Source organism: Eptatretus burgeri, chromosome 17 (genome assembly GCF_056783735.1).
Source record: "Eptatretus burgeri isolate ZD-2024b chromosome 17, Ebu_testis_v1, whole genome shotgun sequence".
Taxonomy (NCBI): domain Eukaryota; kingdom Metazoa; phylum Chordata; class Myxini; order Myxiniformes; family Myxinidae; genus Eptatretus; species Eptatretus burgeri.
In genome coordinates this window covers 52,334,805-52,362,620 of record NC_140977.1, presented here as the reverse complement: position 1 = coordinate 52,362,620, position 27,816 = coordinate 52,334,805, and the positions used below count along the sequence as shown (strand labels likewise).

Sequence of the window (27,816 nt, the reverse complement as noted above, 5' to 3'; positions counted from 1 at the left end):
TTGGACTGTCCGAAGACTTCAAACGAAGGCCCCGTGAAAGGCCTACAACGGCGTGCGTGTTTTCCCGCCTTTTTTGCGGCGCCGGGGCTGACGGGAGAGGCTGCGAGAGCTCGCTGGCGATTGGTGGATACGGGGTGTGAGGCAGCCGTGAGGAGGAAATGCCCCTTTTCGAGGAGCTTCTCGAAAGGGCTAGAGGAGAGGTGGAGCCAAAAAGGGGGTGGAGCGAAGGGGCAGAGCCCCGCACTATATAGGGCGGACCGCACGCGGGCTCGGCCTCTCTCCTGCCTGGATCATCGTGTTGGATTCTTCCTCTCTCTCCGTCAACGTCACTCTCTCCCTTGGTCGCCAGAGTCGACGTCACTTTATCTCTGGTCCGAAAGCCCTCTCTGCCTCTCCTTCTCGGTGCAGCGCGCTCTCTCTCTCCCTCTCTCTCTCTCTCAGTTCTGCGCTCGTGGCCCGGCGAGCGGCCTGTTGGTGGAGACGCGGACGGGAGGCACAACAGTGCCGGCTGTCTGGTGGACCTGCGTGTCCGGACGAGGGGTGCCGGAGAGGGTTCGCCGGCCGCGTGGGAGGCCGGAACCAGGCGCGACCACGCTGACGGTCGTGGGAGAGAGAGAGTGGACGACCACTAAAGGGAGGTCTTTTCTTGTGTGTGTGTGTGTGTGTGTGTGTGTGTGTGTGTGTGTGTGTGTGTGTGTGTGTGTGTGTGTGTGTGTGTGTGTGTGTGTGTGTGTGTGTGTGTGTGTGTGTGGCTGTGTGTGTGTGTGTGTGTGTGTGTGTGTGTGTGTGGGTGGCGCCATGTCCGACAAGTAAACCTGTGTAAGTGACTGTACATCATCGTAGTCGGTAGTTGTACTTTCTTTGTCGCTTGTATATTGCATGATTCCTTGCTTGTGTTGTGTGTGCAATATGTGCTTTAAAATAAATGTCCTTGTGTGAAATGTATCTCGTTCGTTGCGTCTTCTTTCCCCATTGAAAATGCCATCTTGGATCGTGGAATGAGAAGTGGGTTTTAAACACCAGATAAATAATCTGAACCGTCGAGGTCGGAGATAAGACCGCTCTGTTATCCCTGTAGCACGGAACGAATCGCTTAAGCGGTTCGTGTCCTAAGCCGACCTGCGGCGTGGTGCAACCTCTCGGTAGGTTACCCGCGCGGGTATTTAGGTATATCGACATTCGGCGATTCACCCTACTTCGTGCGGGTAGAATGCGGACTGGGTTGTGGTGAGGTTAACCCCCCCACTGGTGACTGGCTCCTGGTGGTAGTTCCAGGAGGGTCACGACTGAATTGTCCGTCCGGTGGGCGACGCGGCTGCCATTAGAGGTACGCAGCCGATCGCACGCCAGGCGGGCCAGAATTCGTAACAATAGATTGCCTCACAAATTATATGTGATGAATTAAATGGAATTGTACATCGTACCAAGCTCTCTTTTTCGAAACTCTAAATTCTTTCCACACAAGCTGCGAGTACCTCTGCTATGACCCGGGGTTTTGCAGGACCAGTTGGTTTTGCATGTGAGGAGAGCAGGTGACCTCATTTGACAAGCGCCCTCGGCAATAGATCTTGTTCTTCTGTACTTGCAAGATGCTTTCCTCTTCCACATCACTGTGAGGCAGGACAAGTACGTGCTGAACTACTGTAAACAGAAGGCAAAATCGTGGCTCCTCGTCTGCCCTTCTCGTCAACGATACAAACCTGGTGTTGGCTTAACGGTAGAGGATTGTTGAGAAAGTGGATGGGCGGTTCCAAACGGTCCTTTTGAAGAGACATAGTGAGAGTGTGAGATTTGTCCGGATTGAAAGACGTGTTCCACGTGTTGGAACAGTTTGTGATTTTATCCAGATCTGCAGAGAGCGAAGAAGCTGCTGCTTGCCGGTCTGAGGGATGACAGATGGTACGGCAGAGGGTGGAGTCATCAGCAAAGAGATAAAAAGGATTTTTCAGAGAGTCCGAGAGATCATTGATGAAAACCAGAAAAAGAACAGGGCCCAGAACGATGGATTGAGGAACTCCAACCTGGACAGGAGGAGGGATGAAAGAACTGCATTAAGGGCCACACATTGGCTGCGACAGGAGAGGAAGTCTGCGAGCCATGAGTGGAGATGGCCTTGGATACCATAGGAAGAGAGTTTGGTGAGCAGGGCAGGGTGCCAGACTGTGTCAAAAGCACGCGATATGTTTAGGGATATGGCTCTGATTTCATGTCCGGCATTGAGGACCTCCATCCATTGTTGGGAGAGCAGAAGCAGCATATCCAGGGTAGAGTGTCCTGGTCTGAAACCAAATTGATGATCAGAAATCAAGGCATTGGAGAAGAGGAAGGATTTAATGTCTGAAGTGATGATGGATTCCATAACCTTGCTGATGATTTGGGGAAGGCTGATTGGTCTGTAGCTACAGGGATCTGTTTTTGTACCTTTTTATGAAGGGCAGTAATGTTTGCTGATTTCCAAGCAGATGGCAGACGACCTTGAGCAAATGAGAGGGTGAATAGAACAGAGAGAGGGTGAGCAAGAGCAGAAGAGCAGGTTTTTTGGACACGTGGGCTGATGCCGTCTGGACCGGTTGCAGAATCTGAGTTGAAGTTTGACAGCAAGCTCTCCACCTTGTCAGGAGAAAAGGACACAGAGTCCAGGGGCAGTTGGGTGCGACTGGGTAAGGTGGGTACAGAAAGCGGTGGGTTTGGGACACAAGATTTCGATGCAAACACCGAGTTTCGGCATTCAGCCTTTAAATTCAGCTTGCTGGTATCCTGTGTAAGAGTAGTGACCTGTCCAGGATTGTGCTCAATTTCCAAGGAGACTGCTTAGGCAGCACTAACGCTCTGCACAGAGTATGGTTCCAATGGATGGATGGACAACTGCACTGTACTCATACCTGGAGCACTGTAGGTCTTTGTCATAAGATGGTGTCATATAGCTCATTTCATTATTTTTTTTATTACAGTTTTAATTTGGTAATTTGTAGACACCTTGTATGAATAAAAGCAATCTGAATCAAATCGAATCCTGCCATTTGAAATTCTAAAAAGTACTGATAAATATCAACAAGAAGTGGAAGAGCAAATTGAAAAACACAGATCGATTGATTCGTGGTGACAGCAACATGGTCGACGCGATCGGAAGTGACATGATACTGTGTCCAGAAACCTGGAGGTTGTCGACGAGGCCTTCAGTGAGAGAACGCTCATGTCACACAGACGTTAGACTAGACCAGTGATCTTCACCATTATTTAGAGGGGGGCCACTTTTGCTGACAAGACATCAGTGTGAGAGTCTCCACACCACCTGCAGGACTCCATAATGCCTGCTATTAGGACCCACTTCCATGTACTCTTCTTCGTAGTGGTGAACTGAACTGCGTGTGTAATTGTTTGTATACTGCAACCATATCCTGATGTCGTTATGTTAATTTTATGCTTTGCGTTGCAACACTCGGTTCAAACCATTTGGTCAATTTGATAGCATTTATGGCGGATTATGATGGAGTGTTTTCATATTTGTGTATTAGCAGCTGAAGGTCAAGGGCCGCACTTTAGGCCACCAGGGGCTCACGGGCCGTGCAATGAACGGGACTAGAAACGAGCTAAATACCTTACATGCCAACTACAGGTCTATCAGTCCGTGCGTCAATCCTTGCGAGTGGAATGGAAGTGAAACATTGCATCTTTAAAATTGATCCTACTTTCCATCCAATATAGGTTTTGATCACACCCAAAACGAGTCTGCCGATTTTCAGAAACAAAACGGATCAAACCTGTGAAATCCGGGTCACTTGCCATGTATGGTTTAGCCATAGCTGGTTCGTTCCTCCAGAAGTGGGACAGCCACAAGAATACTGTTATGGATTTCAGAATTGGATCTGACCAATTCACACAACATTCAGGTCCTCAGACAGTTATTTCCAGAAATGCATGCTCAGAATAGACCCATCCCCTTGTCTGGTGGGAATCTAACTCTTTGATGCGTTGGAGAAGGGTAGAGAACAGGTTCCCTTTCTTATGGGATGGCCTTTTCCTCTTTACGACACGTTCATGCACGCGAGAGATAGCCGTGAGCCCAATGGAGACTCATTCTACCCCTTTCCATCGGGACACATTGGCTTGGAGGTGGACGATTTATTAACACTTTGGACTTACAGGACATTTGATTAAACACACTGCGGGCTTTTCCTGAACAGTTATTCTGACGGTCAAATACGGCTGTGGATCATTTACCTCACCCACCTCTTTCGTCAACGTGTCCACCTTTCTCCGTCGACGTTTGGCGCCCCGCTCGGCTGCTCCATGGACGCTGACTGGCCCTTGTCCGTGTCCAGCTGGGCGGGTTTTGTGGGCGGTTCGTGCCCCCATTTGGTTGTTCTGGCAGGTGGCCGCTTTCTGGCGCTCGTCCAGCATCCCGTGCGTAGTGTCGTGAGCCGGCCCTGTGTTGATTGGGGGTTGCATCTCGCTCGATGGTGAGGGGATGATCATGAGATTGACGGTTGGAGGTCACGTGCGGCGATGCGCCCAATAGACAAGCTGAATTTGGCTGGTCTACTTGAGGCTCCAGCCACACTGGTCGCCTATAAAAATGACGGGAGGACCGCCTTCCTGACGGTTGGTGATAGCTCCTGACGGTTTCTGACCGTTGGTTACAGCTCCTTACAGCTGTCCGTTGGTTACAGATCCTGATAGCTCTTGACGGTTGGTGACGGTTCCTTACAGCTCCTGACCGTTGGTGATGGTTCCTTTCAGCTGGTGATGTTTCCTTACAGCTCCTGACAGTTGGACCGTTCCTGCTGGTTCTGCTTGGTACCTGCTCTTGGAGTACCTGATTCTTGGTGTCCCTGGTTCCTGGGGTGACGACGTGACGTTGATTGGTGTTTGAGCCTGTTTGTGGGTGAGTGCAGGGCGCTGGCAGTGGAACAAGGCACGCTCACACATTTTGGGTTGTTTTATTGGACGCACGACGATGTCTAGTGTATAATTAAGTAAGTCATAGTGATAAGCATCTGCTCTTTGTCTATTTTCCTAATCAATGCCTGTTGAACTATTTGTTTGAGATTATTTTGATTGATTTGAATCGATCCGTTTACACCAAAAGGAAATAAAAAGTTCTTCAGTTTATTTATTTTTATAAATAATAAATTCCTTGTTGACGTCTCATCCCAGTGCCATATATGAAGAGAGTCTGGCCAACTGGCTAGGCAGGCGCCATATTGCATCCCAGCCAGCATGACGCTGGCGATGCGGGAGCATACGCGCGGCGCGATATGAACGGGCATTTTCCTTCTCGCACAAAAAATAATGGGAGTTTCGACTTCAAATTTTGAGCTTTGCTCGAAAATAAGTCGCTCTACAAGATGGTGTATTCTGGATGCTGATAAACCCACCCAAAAATAACTGAGGTGGCATAATACCGCAAGTCGCATACTGAGGACGGACTAATCCATTTCTTTACTGTACAAGATTTCTTGCCTGAATCTATGGAAACCTGTGTATCGCACGAACCACAGAGGCTAGAAATCGAGCGCAAAATTGACCAGTTCAGCAAAGCCAATCATAGTTCGGAGAGCTCCTCATGATGATTTAAAAGAAACATGACCCAGAATTAGAGAGTACAAGATTCATAAAACCCCAAAACGAAAAAGTACGGTAAACTACTATAGATGGCCAGAATGGTAGATGGCTATATAGCCGTCACCCGTCCAGTAGGGGTTAAAAGTCAAAACTATCTTCGGTTCTTCTCCATATGACTTAACCCCTTCAGGACGGGAGGCGGCTATAACCTCCAGGCGGTTATGGCCACCTCCCGTCCTGAAGGAGTTAATACGAACAACTGACACCAAGCTCAGTTCTACTTCATTTTTTTTTCACACACGCTCTCATTGCCGCGCTCTTGCTGCCGAGTTGACTGGCAGTACCAACTTTTGCCTGGCTGACACGGATCGATTTTTGCACTTTGGAATAGATGTACAGACGCACAGTGAAAAACTTCATCAGTGGCTTCGTTTTCAGATCGTGGCAGTCGGGAATATCAACTGAGAAAGGTGACAGATGACGGACAAGTTTTTTTAACCAGGTTATGCCCATTCAACTGGTCCTGCACCATCCTGAACTGCTTCTCTCCTTCTCTGAACAGCTTGAAAGCCTCGTCACTGCAATGAGTCAAAGCACCTTCTTTGTACTCCTTCAGTCTTGTTATCGCCTCACGACTGCCCTGCGAAAGAGACTTTCGGCGGTCCTCTGCGGCTTCCAGGCAAGTGGTGCAATGTGTCCAGGATTTGGAGACGGAGGAAATACAGTAGCCAGCCAGGTAATAAAAGCTGCTCTCTTGGGATTTGCTCAGAGGATCAGGAGGCAGCTCTCCAATCAAATAGCTGAATGTGTCCTCGTCACATTCGTCTGTCGTCGGTTTCTCTTTCGGAGTGTCGAGGAAATCCGCTAAAAATGACCGGTCATCCTCGAGATAATTACCGGACGTGGGACACTTCAGAAATTGCGCCACCGTTATGACCTTCAGAGCCTGTCGGAATTCCAGCGCGTTTGGGACAGGATTCTTGAATCGGATGCACACAAACAGGTTCTCGAGGCAATCCTGCGTGAGTCTGGATGTGAGCACAAAGTGGTGTCCCTTGGCCAGCAGTTCTCTCTGAATGTCGAGCACAGACGAGGTCGATAATATGACGCCGGATTGCCACGGCTTCCACGATTTGCCACATTCTATCCCTCCGAATACCACCAGCGTCTCTTCAAAGTGCCGGATCGCCTTCTCGTAAGCACACGTATTCGCTTTACTGAGCGCGGTGGCGGGGTGATGGCTGGACATCAGGTCGAACCAGGTGTTCATAAAGTCCAAAAACCAGGCAGTTGTTAGCAACGCGTTGTCAAAACCTTCGTTTTCAACCAGGTCGTGCAGCCCAGCAATGACCGACTTACTGAAAAAATTCAATGCCTTTCCCACTTTCATTTTGTCCAAATGGGCGGTGTTCGACACCATTTCCATGCCGAGATTGGGCGTCAGGTTCAGATCGTCATTGACCTGAAATGTCACCAGTTCCTTGATTGCCCCCAGGCTGACTACATTTGAAGGCAGATCATGCCTGGAGACGATATCAGCACAGAGCTTGAATTCGTTCCCATTCACCAGACCCGCCTTGACATTCTTGATCAGGTGCGGTACGTCGTACATGAAGTGTAGGAACCTGCCGTCAGCGCATGGGTGGAGAATTCGATTGATTGTCACTGCATGCTTCGAACTACCCAGTCCAAAGTTCTTGAACATTGCTCGATTGGCACTACCCATGTCACATGTGACTGCGTTGACGTGGAGCCCAATGACATGAGCCCGCTGTATGATTTCAGTCACAAGTGGCTGGAAGTAGGCTCCCTTCACCAAATTGCCCGTAAAATGATAGGCAATTGTTTGCTTCCATCTGGAGGTGATGCCAGCCAGCATGAATACGAGGGCATGAGTTGCAGCACCACCATGTCCTGGCAAAGTTACATTTCCGCGCAAACTACTGGATGATCTGTCGAACTGCAATCCCACTTCAATTGTCATTTCATCCAGCGTTAGGCAGCACTCGCGCTCTGGTTCCTTCATGGGAGCAACCTTCAGCTGAAGGAAGTCGAACACTTTTATAAAGAATACCAGGTTCCATCGCAATAACCTCCATCTTCCGTCGTAACGAACTAAGCGATGGCAGCGGCTGGTGTTGCAACAACAGGACTTCGTAGCCGGTACTGCCACATGCAAAGCGGAGTTGCAGAGCCTTCTTGTAGGTTTCTGCTGACCACTGAGTACCCCTTGTGCTGAGACGAGACAGCTTGTTGATCTGATCGAGGTTGAAAACTTTCTGGACATTCGCCTTTAGAGTGACGAGTTCCCTGGCTTGTTTGCGTTTGTCCCACTGTGCCGCATGCAACCGCCACTTGAGAGAGACCACTTTCGCCTCCACTGCTGCTATCTTGGCATTGTAGTCAGGACCCTGGTCGGTTTCAGCCGGCGTTACAAGGGGCATCGGAGGCAAGGTCAACGAGTTGGACATCTTGGTTGGCGTCGTCATTCACAGGCATGTCTTGTTTTGCATATGTGTGATCTGGGACGGGCTCCTTCTGTGGTGTCATCTCGTCATGGGGTCGTTTCCTCGGCTCTCTTTTCGTGACAGGCACAATATGTGGGAAGACAGTCGGGATGGCATTGTGCTTGAGTGGTCTTGAACCATCAGTCCTCCTGTTTTCATACTGACAGTCGTCAAAATGCTTCTGAAAAAACAAAAAAACAGAAAATTGAAGTACGTGTTGACACTCGGTTCGAAGTCAATGAAAGTTTCCAAATACGATTTGCAGTCGAGAACCCCGGACGGGAAATTCCTGAGATTCCCGTTCAAAATGTGGGAACGATTTCCACAGAAATGTATGCCGGGAATCCCGGGGAATATATACATCAGATAAAGATTAGAAATTAAAAACAGTGAGCAGCTGCAGTCATCCAGCAACATTGTCAGTGCATTTTGTTCCACTTGACGACCGTCGTCAGTTGAAGGGATTGAATTTTATGGGAAAACTACAAACACTATTTCCTAACCTAATATGGATAAAACCAATGTAAGAAAGTTACTTACGGCGAGTGGCGTGTATCAGATCAGATATATTGCAAATCTGGTGTTGACTACTTACGCATTAGTGAAATTAGGTCTCATTCTTTCGGATTCCGAGCTGTTTCAGTGCTCCGATCTGATCCAATCCGACAGGCATTCATTCAATCTGACTTTAACCTAGAAACTCCGATCTGACGTCGGATGGGAACTGCAAACTGCCGCTACTTACTTGCACAGAGGTAGGCATTGTCGTGTGGAGTCCAGTTCTCCCTTTTCACATTTACGGCCCAACGGCGACGTCTTTCCGGGTCCCTGGGGAAGCGGTGCATTTTCACGCCTTGCCCGGGACGCACAGAACACCACACAGCACACCATTGTGTCATCAAAAAAGTCAAAATCTGACGGCGAAAACTATTCTAATTTCGCTCCAAGATTCACTCGTGTTGAGATGGGCTGCAACATGGCGCCAGCAACGCACGTGACCGGGTATTGACCAATCAGAGCGCAGCATGATCAAGACAATAGTTGCCCAGACTCTCTTTATATACGGCACTGTCTCAACCTATTCATGCTTATCCTTTCCTTCCATTGATCCAGCATTGTCCGAACCTCGATAGACTGAGTTAATTTCCCAAACTAATTAATCTGTCAGAGTCAGCGTGCACCAGCGGTAAACGCTCGGCCGCTTTACTTAAGATAAGATTGGTGCATCGCCGAGGGTGTTCCCTGGTCAGGAGGCCATGTGACCTCAAATTAAATGGCAAATTCGACGGTGGACACAAACTCGTGGTTAACTGATTGGCATTCGTGGTAGTTAAGCAACCCATCGTACCACAAAGGTAATTGTGAGCAGTGGCCCCAGGTCCAGTTCTTCCAAGGAGAAATGAGGATGAACCCCCTAATAACACACTCGGTACCCGTGGCTGTAACAATACTTACCAGAGTGGACGGCACAAAATGGAACTGGATTTATTGGCAGTTGTGAAACAATAGTTGTGGAGGATGAAGGGCTGAAAGGCGGTAGCATGAGAGCATGTCATCACCCAGCACAAGCCTGTCGTGTTTGTTGTATGCTTGTAGAAAAGGATGGACGTTAAGAGCAGGGGTTAGAAGATGATAGAATGGGGAAGTGCAGGGACAATGTCACTTTAGAGTGGAAGGAAAGGATGAGGACAAAGTCTGAGAAACTTAGCGAAGAAGACAGGTTTGGAGGAGTGGAAGTGCAGAGAGATGTTTTGGGGAATTGCAGTAGTTTTGTGTGCAACAAAATAAGGAAAGGGTACAAAGAATAGAAACCAGGTGTGTTGGCCTGAGGAATGGTGAAGGTAGTTGGTGAGAAGATAAAGGATTGAGGGGGACAACTGGATTCAGGGTTGATGCACTAGTATGGGCAAAAAAGAAAGCAGCAAGGAGAGCTGTGAATAAGGCAAGGAAAGATATGGAAGAAGATGGTGTACAACAAGTTGGAAAACGATAGTGGGAAGAAGAGGATTTATAACTTATCTCGTGACAGGGATGAGGATCGTAATGAGATAAAGGGGAGGGGTGGGGATTAAATATGGTAACAGAGAGGTTAAGGGACAGTCATGAAGTTAAGGGAAAGCTATTTCAAAGAGTTGACCCAGAGAGGAAGCAAAGGTGAGTTGGATCTTCCGTGTTTTGTCTCAGGGAAAGTGAGTTGGTGGAGATCACGAAGGAGCAGTTGCAGACAGAATTAACGAGGTCGGTGTTCTAGACATTTTTTCTAGAATAATGATCTTCCAAGGTCATTTCATAAATACTTTTATTAACCTTCCAAGGTTTATGAAAAGGATTTCAACACAATGTCTGTCTATAGTGCCACGGAGGGACAGCACATAATTATCGGAACAAGTCATTTGCTGTTGGCAGATCAGAAAGATTTCAAAGTCAAAACAATTTGATGACAACGACCTTTGGAAAAATTCCTTACATATAACTTTGTGGGGAAAGACATGACGAATCTAAATAACTTTGCTCACCATGAAGAAAGTTGTCTGAGATCTCCCTTTATTCGCTTGGGTGTCAAAACGACAAATGCATATGGTCCTCATAATTAAGCTAAAGACATTATCCTCATTGATGTTAAACGGGTGTCACATCCATCAATATTAGTTGGTGAATGTTAAAGCTCCCACGGTGTCCCTCACAAAGAGTAGGCGAGCAATTGCTGGCACCCTGAACAAACTGCAAATTTCTGCCCGAAAGACTGCTGGGAAGACAATGGCAAACCACCGTCGATAACCCTTGTCAAGAAACCGCTTCGGCAACACAGACACTCTGTAACAGAGTATGGTGCATCAGAATCAGACATCTCTTCCTATGGATTCTGAAGCTGAAGACAAACCAAGCAATTGTCTAGTGATTGGAAGTAGTGCAAGCAGGGAAGGCCTGCAGCACTCAATGTTGAATGGACAGCGACTGGATCCAGCTCTGCTTGTGCAAATGTAGGATCCCACCAGCCTCAGCCCACAAGCCAACTCCACCGCCATTCACTTGGCCTGCAGCGAGGACAAGGAAGGGAATACCAACAAGGGGCACCGGAAGAGTGAGAAGCGTCCGAAAAGAGCATGTCATTGGAAATGAGCTACGACACAGATGCGCATTGTAATATTGTATTGTGCACAACATAATCTGTCAAAAACACTGACCAGTTACGTGCTGTTTGCCGCCCTTGTATGTTATGTTCTGATCCTGGAGGCTGACATCCACTCCCAAATCCAGATGGGACATCGACAGTCTAACATCCAGACCGAGAGACTCGGGAAACCCGACGGTAATGTCACCTGCAAAAGACAAAAGTATGTTTAAAGGTCTGCAGTAACGAGATGTAAGAAAGCAACTGCCTAGAGGAAATCCCATCACATTGCCGCCGTTAAACGAGGTGCATGGTTTCACATTGTTTCATCATTCAAAAGACGATGCTAAATGAAGCGAATGCAGCTGATCCCATAAAAGTCCGTTCCCCACCTTCAGAGCTCATCAGTTTCACGGAGGTGGGCCGGGATAGGTGCATAGCAATGTTTCCGGCAGCACATAGGACTTGTACATCTCCATCCACGCTGCCTTCAAAGCGGAAAGTTGGAGAGATGAGTCATGGAACGTGACCAGAACAAGATCTCCACAGACATTACCAACGGCTAGCACCAAGAAGAGGCCGGTGTGCAGCCATCACATGGAATTTCACATTGACACAAGTACAGGACAGCGCTGCTTGTGCCTTAATGATGTCATCAGAGCGCGTGACCGAAATTTCCACCCCAAACAAATTGCACAAACTTCTAGAAGGTGAATAAAATTATTTTAAAGATTGTACAATTTAATTCTGATCATCTCAGCCTTCATCCAAATGAACAAATGTCCATTCAAAGGAAGGATTTGCAGATGACGATGTTTTACACATTCAAAAAGAAACATTTGTAAGAACCTCCGAAAATCTAACAGGAGGTATCAAGCTTAGATACACTAACTTTACCTTTTCAATCTACTGACAATGGAGGAACCAATGACATCAGGTATGGGCAGGTGTGGTATACTGATTCTACAATTTTATAAATTTCCATGTGGCCCAATTTGATAGAAGGGAAAAACTCCATTAAAATATATTCTTTCTTGCTGTCAAATGATGAACTGAGCAAAAAAATAAAATTGTCCAAGAAATCAACATGACCGACTGATATGAAACAAACTTGGATTCAGAAAGGGGAAATAATGTGTATAATTTACACAAGTGGGTTTTCATGAAAGTTAAACACTTGGTGAAACACCTGGTACACAACACTGCCAAAAGTATGCGGACACCCCTTCTAATTAGTGGATTCGGCTATTTCCGCCACATCCATTACTGACAGGTGTATAAAATCAAGCACACAGCCATGTAATCTCCATCGACAAACATTGGTGGTAGAATGGACCGTACTAAAGAGCTCAGTGACTTTCAACGTGGCACCGTCATAGGATGCCACCAACAAGTCAGTTCGTCAAATTTCAGCACCGCGAGAGCTGCCCTGGTCAACTGTAAGTGCTGTTATTGTGAAGTGGAAACGTCGCAGAGCAACAACGGCTCAGCCGCGAAGTGGTAGGCCACACAAGCTCACAGAACGGGAGCGCCAAGTGCTGAAGCGTGTAAAAATCGTCTGTCGTCGGTTGCGACACACTACCGAGGTTCCAAACTGCCTCTGGAAGCAACGTCAGCACACGCACTGTTCGTCAAGAGCTTCATGAAATGGGTTTCCATGGCTGAGCAGCTGCACACAAGCCTAAGATCACCATGCGCAATGCCAAGCATCGGCTGGAGTGGTGTAAAGCTCACTGCCATTGGACTCGAGAGCACTGGAAATGCGTTCTCTGGAATGATGAATCGCACTTCACCATCTGGCCGTCCGACAGATGAATCTGAATTTGGTGGATGTCAGGAGAACGCGACCTACCCGAATGCATAGTGCCAACAGCAAAGTTTGGTGGAGGAGGAATAATGGTCTGGGGCTGTTTTTCATGGTTCGTGCTTGGCCCCTAAGTTCAGGTCAAGTCAGGTATGGGAGCATGCACCAGAGCAGCATGTCACTGCATCCACTTTCTGCCGGTACTCCAGGGGCCTCCATCTGGCCATCCCCCAGTCAGATTCCTGCCCCATCCCCATCTCTTTGAAATGCCGATCAACCTGCTGCAACCACGAGGCACGTGGTTGGACCATTGGCCTCCTCCATTCACGAGGCTCCCTTGCTGAGAGAATCTGGTGAGCAGGATCAGCATCAGGAAAATGAGCCACATATCCATACAGCAATAGCTGACGCTCATGGACTATGCAGGCAACAAATCTCATTTGAGTCTCTCTCAGCAACCGCTCATTGGACACAAAGTCCGACCAGCGATAGCCAGGGATTCTCCGAAGATACCTGGTACCAAAGGAATTAAGTCTCCATCTCACATCCGTAGAGCAAGAATGTAATCACCAAGGACCTGAAGACTCGGACTTTCATCCTCCTGCACAAGTACCGACAGTGCCACACCCCATAATCCAGTGAACCCATGACTCCCCAGGCCCAACCAAGAAGTCTGCTGACCTCTGGCTCACAGCCAGCAGAGACATGAATATCACTGCCAAGGTAAGTGAATCTCTCTGTGACCTCAACATCCTCACCACAAACAGGTACAGATAAGAGAGCAGCATCTAAGATGTCATCGAAAGTCTGGATCTTAGTTTTGACCCAGGAAACCCGTAATCCCAGCAGCTCAGACTTCTCATTCAGCACCTTGAGGCTCCCAAAAGGATATCTAAAGTGTCCGCAAAGATGACTACATCATCTGTGAAGTCCAGGTCAGAGATCTTGACATTTAATTCCCAAACGATGCGTCGCAGCTTGATCTCTCTGACATCCTCTCCAGAATCCAGTACATAAAAGTGCTGAAAAGTGTGGGAGCCAGTGCACACCCCTGATGAACTCCAGTAACAACTGGAAATGAGTCAGAGATGGTATCACCACATCTCACAGTACTCTCAGTACCAGAGTACAGTTCAGACATCAGATTGATCAGTTTTGGTGGCACCCCACGAAGACCAATAACACTGAACAACAAATTTCAAAAATTTTTTTTTACTGGAGATGTGTAAAGTGATTAAGACTAATTTGGGTACGCTGATTTCAAAAATCATAACCGTTTTGCTGTATCACGTCAGGATTTTCAGGAACAGAAATATTCCCATTGCCTAGAAGTCAGGATTTCAATGAAATTTACATATGTCTTTAACATGTCTATTTCGTACAATTGTTGTTAACTTGTGTTATATTTCTTTCTTTCAGATAAAGATGAGTAAGCGTTCCTGTACCAATCATCCTGACAACTTCTGTTATGTCTGTGGTCGGTATACCAAAAAAGATCAACAGCGAAGTATATCTACAGCAGTGAAAATGAAGGCCGCCTACTTTCACTACTTCGGGTGTAAGGTGGGGGACCAAGAACAGAGCTGGGCACCACACATCTGCTACACAAGCTGTCACACAACCTTGACTCAGTGGTTGGTGGGCAAGCGCGCGAGCATGCCATTTGCGGTGCCCATGATATGGCGTGAGCCGCAGAATCATCATGATGATTGTTATTTCTGCTGCACAAGCATTGCCGGCTTCAACAAGAAGAATAAAGGTCACATCAAGTACGCTGACTGCGTCTCTGCTCGTAAACCTGTGCCTCCTGATGACGAGAACCCCGTTCCAACACCTCCAGCTGATCAGAACATAGCTGTAAGCAGTGGTGAAGAGGATGGTGATGATGAACCTTTTGAACCCGACACTCAAGAATCACACCTTCTGAACCAGGGAGACTTAAATGATCTTGTAAGAGATCTCTCGCTGTCAAAGGCGAAGGCAGAGCTGCTTGGATCAAGGCTGCAGCAGTGGAATCTACTTGAACCTAACACCAAGATATCCTTGTTCAGAGCACGTCACAGAGACATGGCTGAGTTCTTTGAGATGGAAGACACGATGACATTCTGCAGTGACATCAACGGTCTGTTGAAAGAACTTGGGTGTGATCACGATCCTGCAGACTGGCGCCTCTTCATCGACTCGGGGAAGAACAGCTTGAAGGCTGTTTTGCTCCACAATGGCAACGAGAAACCATCAGTCCCACTGGCTCACGCGTTCGGCATGACAGAGACCTATGAGACTATGCGGCAGCTGCTTGATTCCATCAAGTACAATGACTTCAACTGGCACATCTGCGGAGACTTGAAAGTGGTGGCGCTGTTGTTCGGGCTGCAGTCAGGCTACACGAAATACATGTGCTTCCTTTGTCTCTGGGATAGCAGAGACGACAAGAATCACTGGACGAAGAAAGATTGGGAAGAGCGAAAAGAGCATGTACCTGGTCGACACAACGTGAAGCATGTCGCCCTTGTCGACCCAGCCAAGGTTTTCCTTCCACCACCCCACATAAAGCTCGGCTTGATGAAAAGTTTTGTACGGGCAATGGATCTGAATGGGCGTGGGTTTTTATACCTCAAGGAAAAGTTTGGCAACACCTTGTCGGAGGCCAAGATCAAGGCTGGTGTCTTTGTTGGACCGCAAATCCGACAGATTATGAAGGACGAAACTTTTCCGACAACTCTAAACCCCAAAGAGCTGGCAGCGTGGAGGAGCTTCAAAGCTGTGACGGACAACTTCTTGGGGAACGAGCGCGCGGACAACTATGAAGAAATAGTGCAGCAGCTGCTGGAGTCCTTCAGAAAACTTGGCTCCAGGATGTCCCTGAAAATCCATTTCCTACACCAGCACCTGAACTTCTTCCCTGACAACTTGGGAGCAGTCTCGGACAAGCACGGCGAGCGATTCCACCAAGAGATTTCACTCATGGAGACGCGTTACCAAGGGCGGCACAACCCGAACATGACGGGCGATTTTCTGCTGGTTCCTGCATCGTGAAACTGACACAGAGCAGCACAAACGCAAAGCCAAATGCCTAAAGCATTTTTAATTACATTCTAGTGGAGTTTTTCTGTAATTTCTATAATTTTGAAGCATTCATGATGAAATAAATGAATAAATGAATTTTTGTAAATTTCATTGAAATCCTGACTTCGAGGCAATGGGAATATTTCTGTTACTGAAAATCCTGACGTGATACAGCAAAACGGTTATGATTTTTGAAATCAGCGTACCCAAATTAGTCTAAATCACTTTACACATCTCCAGTAAAAAATTTTTGTTGTTCAGTGTAATCATCCAGAGGGCATCCCAATTCACTGAATCCAACACTTTACAGAGATAAACATAGGCTGCAAGCAGCTCCTGCTGAAACTCTCATCTTTGTTCGGTGAGGACCCGAAGAACAAGGATACGGTCAATCGTTGACCTCTTGGTGTAAAGCCTGACTGCTCTGGGCGCTTGTGCTCAAGCAGATGGTGGCAAACCCTGTATCGAATTATCCGAGCAAAGACCTTGCCCGGCACTGAGAGCAGCGTCACTCCTCGGTAGTTGTTGCAGTCCTGGCGATCACCCTTCCCTTTCCAGAGAGGGACAACAAGGCCCCTCTTCCAGTCAGTTGAGATGATGCCTGTGTTCCAGGCAGAGCACATAACTGCATGTATTGACATAGTACAGCATTTCCACCAGCCTAGAGAAGTTCAGCATGGATGCCACAGATCCCAGGAGCTTTACCCCATTTTAACCGGTTCACCGCAGCCTGTGTTTCCACAAACGAAGGTGAATCACAGTTGATTGGGGGGTCAGCAATAGGGATTGTAACACCCCTGACAGCCAACTCAACAGCTGGTGGATCAGCTTGGTACAGCCGCTCAAAGTAACCGGCCCAGCGGGCCTTCACCTCGTACCCCTCTGTCAAGAGCCTACCACCCTCAGCTCTAACTGCAGTCCACTGAGGGATGGGCTTGGAGGAACGCAATGTGCGAATTCCCCTGTAAACAGGACGAGAATCACTTGACCACAGGTGATGCTCTACCCTCTCACAGATTCATGGCCAACGATTCAGATTCAGCCATTTTATGGCCAACTATGCACCGGCAACAGTTTTGGACAATTAAAGAGGTAGTTAAATTTCCGGTGCACATCCAACAAGAAGTCCAAACTGCCTCGTGGCTCAATGGGTGATCACACACATTCTCGTACCGTCAAACCCACAAAACCAACGGATAAACACCCCTGTCACCTCGTCAAGGGATGAACGATGACGTATTAAGGACCAATTATGCCCAAAAACCAACCATTCATACTTGAAGGATGGAAGTAATACTCCAGCAGAGTTTCTGTCATTTTTGTACAAGTGAAACTTACATTGAAGCTCGTACAATGTAATCCACACAGTGCGAATGCACCTGATTGTGACAAATAACAAAAAGGGTGACAAAGTCATGCAGACGTACCGATGGAAACATTTCCTCCATCACTCTGGATCGATACAGAACCTGAAAGGAGAAACAAATCTCAGCTGTCGGAAATGCAAATGCTGTATGCTATATGCTTCACTGTCCACTTTCCTGCCGAGGCTGCAACACTGCGGGATCATCATTCAGGCACATCTGATGTTCACATGAAGCTTGAATCATTTATATACTTAATCGCATATGTGAATGACTGCCCAGAATACTCAAAAGCTTGATTTGAGGAAGAAAAAAAAATGCTGAGCATGTGTTGACTGCATCGAGCTGATTGGAACTCGTCAGTGTCTTCTTCTTTCAAATGCGACAAAAGATTGCGGGGTAGCATCATTGGCTGAGGGCATGGCTGTGCTGTTGATTCAATGCCCTCTGCAGGTTTGGGCAGGAATTTGTAATTTGCTCAATGTACCGGCGATCGTGGGATAATTTGCTCAGTATTCGTGACGAACACCGTGAAATCTTTATCATCCACAAACTAATGCCGGCAGATGGGACGCCCAGTTTAACGTCCATCCGAGGGACGGCGCACACACACTGATGAACCATCCTGCCTGTTAAACAGTGAAGCACGAGGATGACAGTTTATAGTTGGGTGGAGATTCAAACCCAGGTGAGACTGTTTAGAAGCAAGTGTGCTTACCTCCAGGCCATCCTGCAAACTCGACTCTAATTGATAGAGAGCGGATTGTTCCGTGATACTTATCCTATTTTTCTGGGATGTTGTTATAATGTTCAAAACAGGAAATTGATACGTTGAGGTGTTTGCACTAACCGTGTATGCTCCCCAGACGGATATCTCCAGCACGTGTGCTTAGGTTCGCCGTTTCAGAGTACAAGCTGTGGATGGAAACGGTGCCCAACCCAGATGCCACCTGTAGCCGTTCCCCTTGCAGTTTATCCACCTCCACATCCTGAGGGTAGAAACAAAAGGAACAAGAAAAAGAGCAATCAGAGATTGCAGACCCTCACCAGGACTTGTTTTGTGTAGCGTTTATGTAGTTTTGTGTGGTTTGTGTACTGGTGTGTTATGTAATCAAGAGACATAATTCGAAATGCCGCTTTATAACTGCTGGCAGTGATGACCGGGTACCAAGACGTCCCGCTTTGATCGGACGCCTGACTGATCCATGACGTTCATTATTATTCACTTTAATTTAGAATGGGATTAAAATTAATTCTATTCAAATCAAATGGAAGATCAAGTAAGTGCAGTCCTGCATTGGAGAAATCAGAAGGAACCCAAACAAGCAAAAAGCAAAGATGAAGTCGTCAGGAGGAACCTGGATATGATTCACATTTCAGCTGATACTCTACCTTCAAACCCATCCAGGCACAGCCAAGTGAGCCTTATTCCAAAAACCAAAAAAAATTATAAAAGAAAAAGAAAGAACTCGGATCAAAAAAATGAAGTCATTCTGGCTGCCAGACCATGCCTCTGATCAAGTTGAAATTTAAAACATGTATTCATCACTACTAGATAATAATTGCGAAGTTTCACGTCGATCGATTAAGCAATTCCAGAGAAAACATTGAATATTTTGTTCAATCCAATATGGTTTCCGAAACATGTGACCCATCAACTATTCATACCCAAAGCTTTGGGAACATTTGTGGGGTTTCCCCTCGATCTGTCCAGCCATTCTGGAGATTAGTAGGTTTTCGGGTAAATCCAATATGGCTGCCAAACCACGTGACCTATGACATCATGTGTGTGAACCTTTTGTTCCTCAGGATAGGCAGTCATACGTGCCAAGTTTCACCTCAATCTGTTTAGCTACTTCAGGGAAGAAGATTTTTGAAGGTTTAAACAAAAAAAAAGCAACAACAATATGGCTGCCAAAACACGTGACCGATGACATCATCAATTTTTTATTTTGTGGACCATGTTATCCTGAGATGACTCTCAAAAATATTCATACTGATCATATGTAGCATTCTACATATGCAATTATGACGTCGTAACGAAGGCACCTATGACATCATTGGACAAACGAGTTTGAAGGGTTGATGGTGAAGCAGGGCAAGCAGCGCTCTCTCGTGCCGGTAAGGAACCCCATGGAGAGAATGGCATGTGAAATGGCGGAAGAGTGTTGGGGCGAAGCCTGTGTGAATTCGGCACGAATTATGGTGCGAGGGGGTAATTAACTCCCGAGATCCAATTTCTTGCATTTAGTGCTCACGCAGTATGTTCAAAAAAGCCTTGTTCGCGTGAATGGATCAAACTTTCGAAAGACCAAAACATGGTAATAAAGTACGTCTGTACGAACTGATGTTCAGAAGCCGGGTGTTCGTAAACCAGGAACTGCTTGCATTGGATTCTCCTGCAATGAAGCTGAGTCTATGGGCCTATCAATTCGGCATCGCAGACAGGTTGGTGGTCTCTCTGTCTTCCACCACCTACTTTCTGGTCTGGCACCCTCTGCTCTTTCTGTGCAAAAAACCCCCAAAATTTCCCCCTACATTTCTGCAGGGCTCACACGGTCCACCATCAACCCCCTTCTGGTGAAACTACATAAATCCAGGATCACTGCTCACCTCCAATCATTCGTTCCTCTTTTTTCCCCACATGTCGAACCAACTTCCACATTATATTCAATCTTCCCTCCAGCTCTTCAAGACAGCAGTTCACCACCATCTCATTGTCCCCCAATCCAAAACCATGATCTTTTATACACTTGTTACTCCCCCCCCACTCCAACCACCACCCTAATCTTCCCCTTCCAAATTTCCAGTTTTCCCTCGTTGAAGTTTCCTTCTGTATCCATCTTGTCCACCCCATGTATCCTCTCCTGTCCCCCATTCCTCCCCACACCCATTGTTTGTCCGCCTCATTCTATCTTGGACTTCGGCTCAGCTGTTGATGCCCCCCCCTCCTCCCCCTTCTCTCTGGTGTTCTTTTTGTCCTGTTGTGTCATGATTCATTTAGTGCACTAGTACGAGCTCTTCCCCGAGCTTAGACTATGTATACAAACTAATAATGATGATAATAATAGTAATACTAAAGATAAAGGATAAAGTGTTCCTCCTAAAGGTTGCCGACCTTGCAGATTTCTTTGCCGAGGTGAATTCCTTGAATTTGTCACTTGAGGGAAATATGGTAAGCGTTCCTGCAAGCCATGACAAAGTTGCTGGTTTCCTTCAAAAACTTGAGCTTTACCAACACAGAGTCCAGGCTGGTGACACCTCCATCTTCTCAGAATTGACAACTCTCCTGACCGAGAAGGAAGGGGTTGGGTGTCCATTAATTGATGACATCAATGAGTATCTGGTTACCACAAAGAAGACAGTCAGGAGCTACTTCCCTGAAGAGAAAAGGATTTGTGGATTGCGAGATATTTTTCCGTGGAAGGTGCTATTGAAGATTACGACATTACCACAAAGGTGCAGTTCTTCATTCTGCATGAGAAGCAACATTGTAAACTGACTTTCAGGAGCAGGATCTGGCCCCCCTTCTGGGGAAAACTTGGTGAAGAATACCCCCATTCTGTCTTACTGGGCCCTGAAAGTGCCGATTCCATTTGCAATGATGTACCGCTGTGAGACAGGCTTTTTGGTCATAGTTCCGATGAAGACAAAGGCCATAAATGGGCTGGGTATTCACTGCGACATGCAATGCATTTTGTCTGTGACAGAGCAGCACATTGCAAGGCTGATAAGGGAGAAACTATTACAAAGTAATAAACCATTCCTCAGATCTTCTTTTGTCATTTTCGGTCAAACAATTTTCGTGATGTGGGGGAAATATCAACTTCCCTGGATAACTCGAGGGGTACCAATGATGATAATGTCTCTGGTGACTTCGTCAGTGGAGGAATAAAAAGGTTAAGAAACACCAATTTAGAGGATAGAGCATGAATAAACTCACTGGGATGACGTCCCTTGGGGAAGAGGAGAAAATTTCTTCCTAAAAGGATCTAGCTGATTGCACAGAGAAAAGGCCACCATGGTACGGCCCTGCCAGCACCCACTGTATCAAGTCCTATGTTGTCTGTTGTCCCTGTCTGCACAAGTTTTCTGTGTGATAACTCTTCCATGAGCTTAAGAAACTGTAGAAAAAAAACAAAAGGTAAACCTTAGCAGGATGTTGAGTAGGGTGAATGTTTGATCCAAATTTGGTAACGTGGTCCTGCAAGACCAAATGTTCATGATATCTTTCAAACAATTCATCATTGTAATAATCACTAGCGTTAGCAATGGTCGGTAGATGTTTATGTATAACTTTTTCAGTGAGTCTGTAAATGAATTCAATGCTCCCAATAAGTGCAAGCTCTGCTTAAGTTCTTGACTTAAAATTAATCCAAATGTTAACTTGAGGGGGAACACTCGGTGGAGTGCAAAACCTCCACCGCCAATACCGCTGGGTCACTTAAGTGAACCTGATATCCTATTCTTTGTAGGTCAAAACGGATCAGACTCTACTGAACCACGATTGAATAAACTAAACTTGATTGACGCGCATGTAGAAATGGCAAAAAAAAAATCGAAATTTTTTTGAAAAAAAGTTGCAAATTTTTTTTTTTTTTTTTCTCTAACAAATTTTTTTGGGGGGTTGGAAATCACTTAAAACATGTAGAAATGCAAAAAAAAAAAAATCAAATAGTTTTCAAATAAAATCGAAATTTTTTTGAAAAAAACTTTTTTTGGACCACGTCCAAAATCTAATGCCATGATCCTTGGACCATACCTAATCCCCCCACCAAGTTCCGTCGAAATCCGTCCTGGAGTTTTTCCATAATACTGTTCACAAACAAACAGACGGGTGAAAACAGTAACCTCCTTCCATCTTCGATGGCGGAGGTTAATAACAATTATACAGTGGTGGGCCATGGTCTTACCCCCTGTTGGCCCGTTTCAATGGTGGAACTGCCAATGATGGCTTTCTTGCCTCGTATGCTTCCACGGGAACTGCGCAGCAAAATCTCAGCTCCCTGCAAACAGCACACATAAACACGGGTCTGGTCACCACCGACCACAAAACCATCACCACAAACTCTAAAACCATCATGAACACCATCCACAAAACCATCACAAGCACCACCTACCATAAAACCATCACCACCACCGACGCTAAAACCATCATGAACACCAAACACAAAACCATCACAAGCACCACTTACCATAAAACCATCACCACCACCAACACTAAAACCATCATGAACACCAACCATAAAACCATCACCACCACCGACGCTAAAACCATCATGAACACCAAACACAAAACCATCACAAGCACCACTTACCATAAAACCATCACCACCACCGACACTAAAACCATCATGAACACCAACCATAAAACCATCACCACCATTGACTCTAAAACCATCATGAACACCTACCATGAAACCATCACAAGCACCACCTACCATAAAACCATCACAAGCACCACGTACCATAAAACCATCACCACCACTGACTCTAAAACCGTCATGAACACCAACTCTTCTTCTTCTTTCGGCTCGCTCCCGTTAGGGGTCGCCACAGCGGATCAACAGTCTCCATTTCGCTCTATCCTCCACATCTTCCATTGACACTCCAACCACCCGCATGTCCGCCCTCACCGTATCCATGAACCTCTTCTTTGGCCTTCCTCTTCTCCTCCTGCCTGGCGGCTCCATCTTCAACATCCTTCTCCCGATATACTCCGTTTCCCTCCTGTGCACATGTCCAAACCATCTCAATCTCGCCTCTCTCACTTTGCCTCCAAACCGTCCTACCTGCGCTGTCCCTCTAATATACTCATTCCTTATCCTGTCCATCCTCGTCACTCCCAACGAGAATCGCAGCATCTTTAACTCTGCCACCTCCAGCTCTGCTTCCTGTCTTTTTGTTAGCGCCACCGCCTCCAAACCATACAACATAGCTGGTCTCACTACCGTCTTGTATACTTTCCCCTTCACTCTTGTTGCTACCCTTCTGTCACAAATCACTCCTGCAACTCTTCTCCACTCACTCCATCCTGCCTGCACTCTCTTTTTCACTTATCTCCCACACTCTCCGTTACTTTGGACAGTTGATCCCAAGTATTTAAACCCATCCACCTTCCCCACCTCAACTCCTTGCAACCGCACCATACCACCACCCTCCCTCTCATTTACGCACATGTACTCCGTCTTACTCCGACTGACTATCATTCCCCTTCTCTCCAGTGCGTACCTCCACCTCTCGAGGCTCGCCTCAGCCTGCTCCCTACTCTCCCTACAGATCATGATGTCATCCGCGAACATCATAGTCCATGGGGACTCCAGTCTGATCTCGTCAGTCAACCTGTCCATCACCATTGCAAACATCTTCAACATCCTTCTCAGAGTCGATCCTTGGTGCAATCCCACTTTTACCTTAAACCGGTCCGTCATTCCTACCGCACACCTCACCGCTGTCACACTCTCCTCATACATATCCTGCACGATCCTCACATACTTCTCCACCACTCCCGACTTCCTCATACAATGCCACAACTCCTCTCTTGGCACCCTATCATAAGCTTTCTCTAAATCCACAAACACACAATGTAACTCCTTCTGGCCTTCCCTATACTTCTCCATCAACATTCTCAAAGCAAACATCGCATCAGTGGTGCTCTTTCCTGGCATAAACCCATATTGCTGCTCACAGATCGTCACCTCTCCTCTCAACCGAGCTTCCACTACTCTTTCCCACAACTTCATGGTGTGGCTTAACAACTTTATCCCTCTGTAATTTCCACAGCTCTGCACATCACCCTTATTCTTGAAAATCGGAACCAGTACACTTAATCTCCACTCCTCCGGCATCCTCTCACTTTCCAAGACTTCATTAAACAATCTGGTTAACAACCCCACTGCCATCTCTCCTAAGCACTTCCATGCCTCCACTGGTATTCCATCTGGGCCAACCGCCTTTCCACTTTTCATCTTCTTCATAGCAGTCCTCACTTCATCCTTACTGATCCACCCCACTTCCAGATTCACTATCTCCACCTCTTCCAACCTTCTCTCTCTCATTTTCTTCATTCATCAGCTCCTCAAAGTACTCCATCCACCTTCTCAACACACTCTCCTCGCTCGTCAGCACATTCCCATTTGCATCCTTTATCACCCTAACCTGCAGCACATCCTTCCCAGCTCGCCTCTGTCTTGCCAATCGGTATAAATCCTTTTCCCCTTCTTTTGTATCCAACTTCTCATACAGCTCGTCATATGCCTTTTCCTTGGCCTTTGCCACCTCTCTTTTTGCCTTTCGGCGCCACTCCTTGTACTCCTGCCTACTTTCTTCATCTCTCTGACTATCCCACTTCTTTTTCGCCAACCCCTTCTTCCTTATACTTTCCTGTACTTCCTCATTCCACCACCAAGTCTCCTTATCTTCCTTCCTCTGTTCAGATGTCACACCAAGTACCTTCCTAGCTATCTCCCTCGCAACTTCTGCTGTCATTGCCCAATCATCCCACCCATCTTTACCACCATCCAACGCCTGTCTCACCTCCTCCCTAAATTTCACGCAACAGTCATGAACACCAACTATAAAACCCTAAAAGCACCACCTACCATAAAACTATCACAAGCACCACCTACCATAAAACCATCACCACCACCGACTCTAAAACCATCATGAACACCTACCATAAAACCATCACAAGCACCACCTACCATAAAACCATCACCACCACCAACTCTAAAACCATCACCACCACCAACTCTAAAACCGTCATGAACACCTACCATAAAAGCATCACAAGCACCACCTACCATAAAACCATCACAAGCACCACATACCATAAAACCATCACAAGCACCACGTGCCATAAAATCAACACCATCACCGACTCTAAAACCATCATGAACACCAACCACAAAACCATCACAAGCACCACGTACCAGAAAACGATCACCACCACCGACTCTAAAACCATCATGAACACCAACCACAAAACCATCACAAGCACCACCTACCATAAACCATCACCACCACTGACTCTAAAACTGTCTTGAACACCTTCCATTAAACCATCACCACCCACAACAAAACAATCACCACCACCACCTCCCATAAAACCATCACCACCACCAACTCTAAAACCGTCATGAACACCTTCCATTAAACCATCACCACCCACAACAAAACAATCACCACCACCACCTCCCATAAAACCATCACCACCACCTTGCACCCATCCCAACATGGGCATGGTGACCACCTCCCAACCAACGTTTGAATAGTCTCAACCTCGCATAAAAGGCCAGTACCTAAGACTCCCAGACCAAACCGAATCCTTGGATTAACATCACAACACACAGAAAGCTTTGTGGACAAAACTTCTTCCTGCGTCACCGACACCTTCCACAAGGTACGTACAAAGCGAAGGATGTGCAAGGACCAACAACCGACACACCTTCACATCCACCAAGTGAATCCGACCCTCTTGTGTGTGTACTCGGATGCTGTGGCTCTCTAACTTCTCGACATCGACGATACCAGACCCGGTGGTTTCAATATCAACATCTGCACCACGTGGAGAACAAACACAACCACATTGTTCCCTCCACAAGTTTACTTTTCATTCGTTTTTTTTAAAAAAAAATGTTCTTCACAACATTGGAATGAGTTCGATCTTCCGTACATAACGTTTGTACGTGTCCTCAAACACGTGGTGTGGATTACCAAACTTTCCAGGCCAGTCGATGTGGACGCCACATTTGTCCGAGGGACTTTCTTCAGATGTCCGTGTCTGCCTTCCATCGACGCCATCAGAGTCTGTGCGGACACAAAGCAGAGACCCCTGCGGACACGTTTCCACCACGTGTCCAAGTGCTGACCCGACGAGACAAACCCTGACCGTCTGCTTGGCGTCCGAAGAGTGTAGATCGGGCGGGGGACGAACTGAAACCCCCAAAGCACTTCGGACACGGAGGGCCCTCAGACAGTCGGCGTCCCCTTCCCAGAGGAAACGTCTGTCCTGCGAGTCGTCACAAAGTGGCCTCCATTGTCCCACAAGGAAGCTCGGACGGGGGGCCCGTTGGCGGTGAATACGAACTCCGGCTCGAAGAGCTAGAGTACACAAACGTTCCATATTGCTATTAAGCACTACCAGTGCGTGCCCGTACATGAAAAAAAAACAATTGTGACGTCATATAACCGTGTCCTGTCATTGGTTTGGTAAATATACCTGGCAAGTTTCAATTAAATCGGACCAGTGGTTGTCGAGAAACAGCGGTCACAGACAGACAGACAGATATTGCTGGAATTATAGATAGATATATAGGCCTTACGTACAAACGTCTGGCTTGCACAAGCTTTCGGTTGAGAAAATCGATGAATTAATGTGTGTTTTACAATTACACGGAAAAATCTAACAAGAAAGAGTCAGTCATCAAGCAGCAACACAGGAAATGAAGCTTCGTCAATTAACGAGTCCAAAAAGCGCGGGAACTTAGCGCCGCCATGTTTTTATTTTTTTTCCCAAATTTATCAACTCAAAAAAAATGTTTGGAGACGCAAAAGGATATAGATATAGATATAGTGATATATATATATATATATATATATATATATATATATATATATATATATATATATATATGTCGGTCAAACCGTATATAATAAATGTTATAAATCGTAAAATCTAAATGAGCACGTTGAACGCAGATGTTTTATGGTCTTACAAAGAAAAATAGCTTCGTTTACAGACACGAACTACACCGCCATGGCCGACGTCCGATGTGCAAAGATCGTGATCGAGGGAGAATTGCTCAGAAACGAAACCAAGGAGAACGGACATCTCCGTCACTGAACTTGAGGTTTTTGTTCATAACATTGTACTTTAACCAACACTACACCTCACCACTAAACGATGGGTCAATCGATCCGCAATACATCGAACTTCGAAATATTACGGGCCAAAGAGTGTGGTGTAAGCGTGCTGGGCCAAACGACCTTTACTTTAAAAAAAATAAAATGTGTTATAGTCAAACATTCAGAAAAAAATCATTTTGGATGCACGTGTTATGGGCTCCCCCCAGTCCCCCCACAACCCACAGCCTCCCACCTCTCGTTTCGAGGCTTCTCGCCCTCCCCATCTCTGAGATGACATTATTTATTTCCAACATCAGCTGCTGTCATTGTGGAAACGCAAGAAGGTTTCATAGTATTTAATAAGCAAGATGCCTTGAGGGCGTTTGTTCTGTTTGGCTATTTGTGGAGTGGGCCCGAGGACGCTCGAACAGATGCCTTGAGGGCAGCAAACGGAGCCGAAGGTTGCGCTCGGTCGGGTGAGGTTGAGACATGGCGGGGACGGGTGTGTTGCCGTTTGTACGAGGCGCTGATTTTAGCGGCAATGACTTTCAG

At 46.6% G+C, this 27,816-nt stretch overlaps 3 protein-coding genes across 8 annotated transcripts in view; 2 read left to right on the top strand and 1 right to left on the bottom strand.

Annotated features, from left to right (window-relative positions):
* Positions 1 to 16,464, top strand: part of LOC147010104 (uncharacterized) — a 21,155-nt gene extending 4,691 nt beyond the window's left edge. For all 4 annotated transcript variants that reach the window (XM_085863396.1, XM_085863395.1, XM_085863394.1 and 1 more), the window contains exons 2-3: positions 4,761 to 4,885; positions 14,408 to 16,464. In XM_085863396.1, the coding sequence (XP_085719522.1) occupies positions 14,414 to 16,024 (1,611 nt within the window). In that variant the 5' untranslated portion in view covers positions 4,761 to 4,885; positions 14,408 to 14,413 and the 3' untranslated portion in view covers positions 16,025 to 16,464. The remainder of the gene's footprint in view (positions 1 to 4,760; positions 4,886 to 14,407) is intronic.
* FAM185A (family with sequence similarity 185 member A) lies at positions 10,355 to 27,549 on the bottom strand. The gene is made up of 9 exons (XM_085863401.1): positions 27,518 to 27,549; positions 26,134 to 26,226; positions 25,865 to 25,974; positions 22,332 to 22,424; positions 18,269 to 18,407; positions 17,482 to 17,523; positions 11,577 to 11,672; positions 11,258 to 11,392; positions 10,355 to 11,107 (listed from the first exon to the last, which is right to left on the bottom strand). The coding sequence occupies exons 1-9, from the start codon at positions 27,546 to 27,548 to the stop codon at positions 11,007 to 11,009; spliced, it is 840 nt and encodes a 279-aa protein (XP_085719527.1). The 5' UTR covers position 27,549; the 3' UTR covers positions 10,355 to 11,006.
* Positions 27,535 to 27,816, top strand: part of LOC147010102 (protein flightless-1 homolog) — a 32,694-nt gene continuing 32,412 nt past the window's right edge. For all 3 annotated transcript variants that reach the window (XR_015053102.1, XM_085863390.1, XM_085863389.1), the window contains exon 1: positions 27,535 to 27,816. Coding sequence is in view for 2 of the 3 variants with exons in the window: in XM_085863390.1 (XP_085719516.1) it covers positions 27,754 to 27,816 (63 nt within the window). In the remaining variant the exon portion in view is untranslated.

What these genes read in the sequence shown, in the direction of transcription:
- FAM185A (XM_085863401.1), bottom strand. Translation starts at nt 27,548, where the DNA reads ATGGGGAGGGCGAGAAGCCTCGAAACGAGAG. An exon ending in GAGAAGCCTCGAAACGAGAG is followed by an intron (nt 26,227 to 27,517) that starts GTGGGAGGCTGT and finishes GTGTCCGCACAG; the next exon opens with ACTCTGATGGCGTCGATGGA. An exon ending in CCGTCTGGGGAGCATACACG is followed by an intron (nt 17,524 to 18,268) that starts GTTAGTGCAAAC and finishes TTCTCCTTTCAG; the next exon opens with GTTCTGTATCGATCCAGAGT.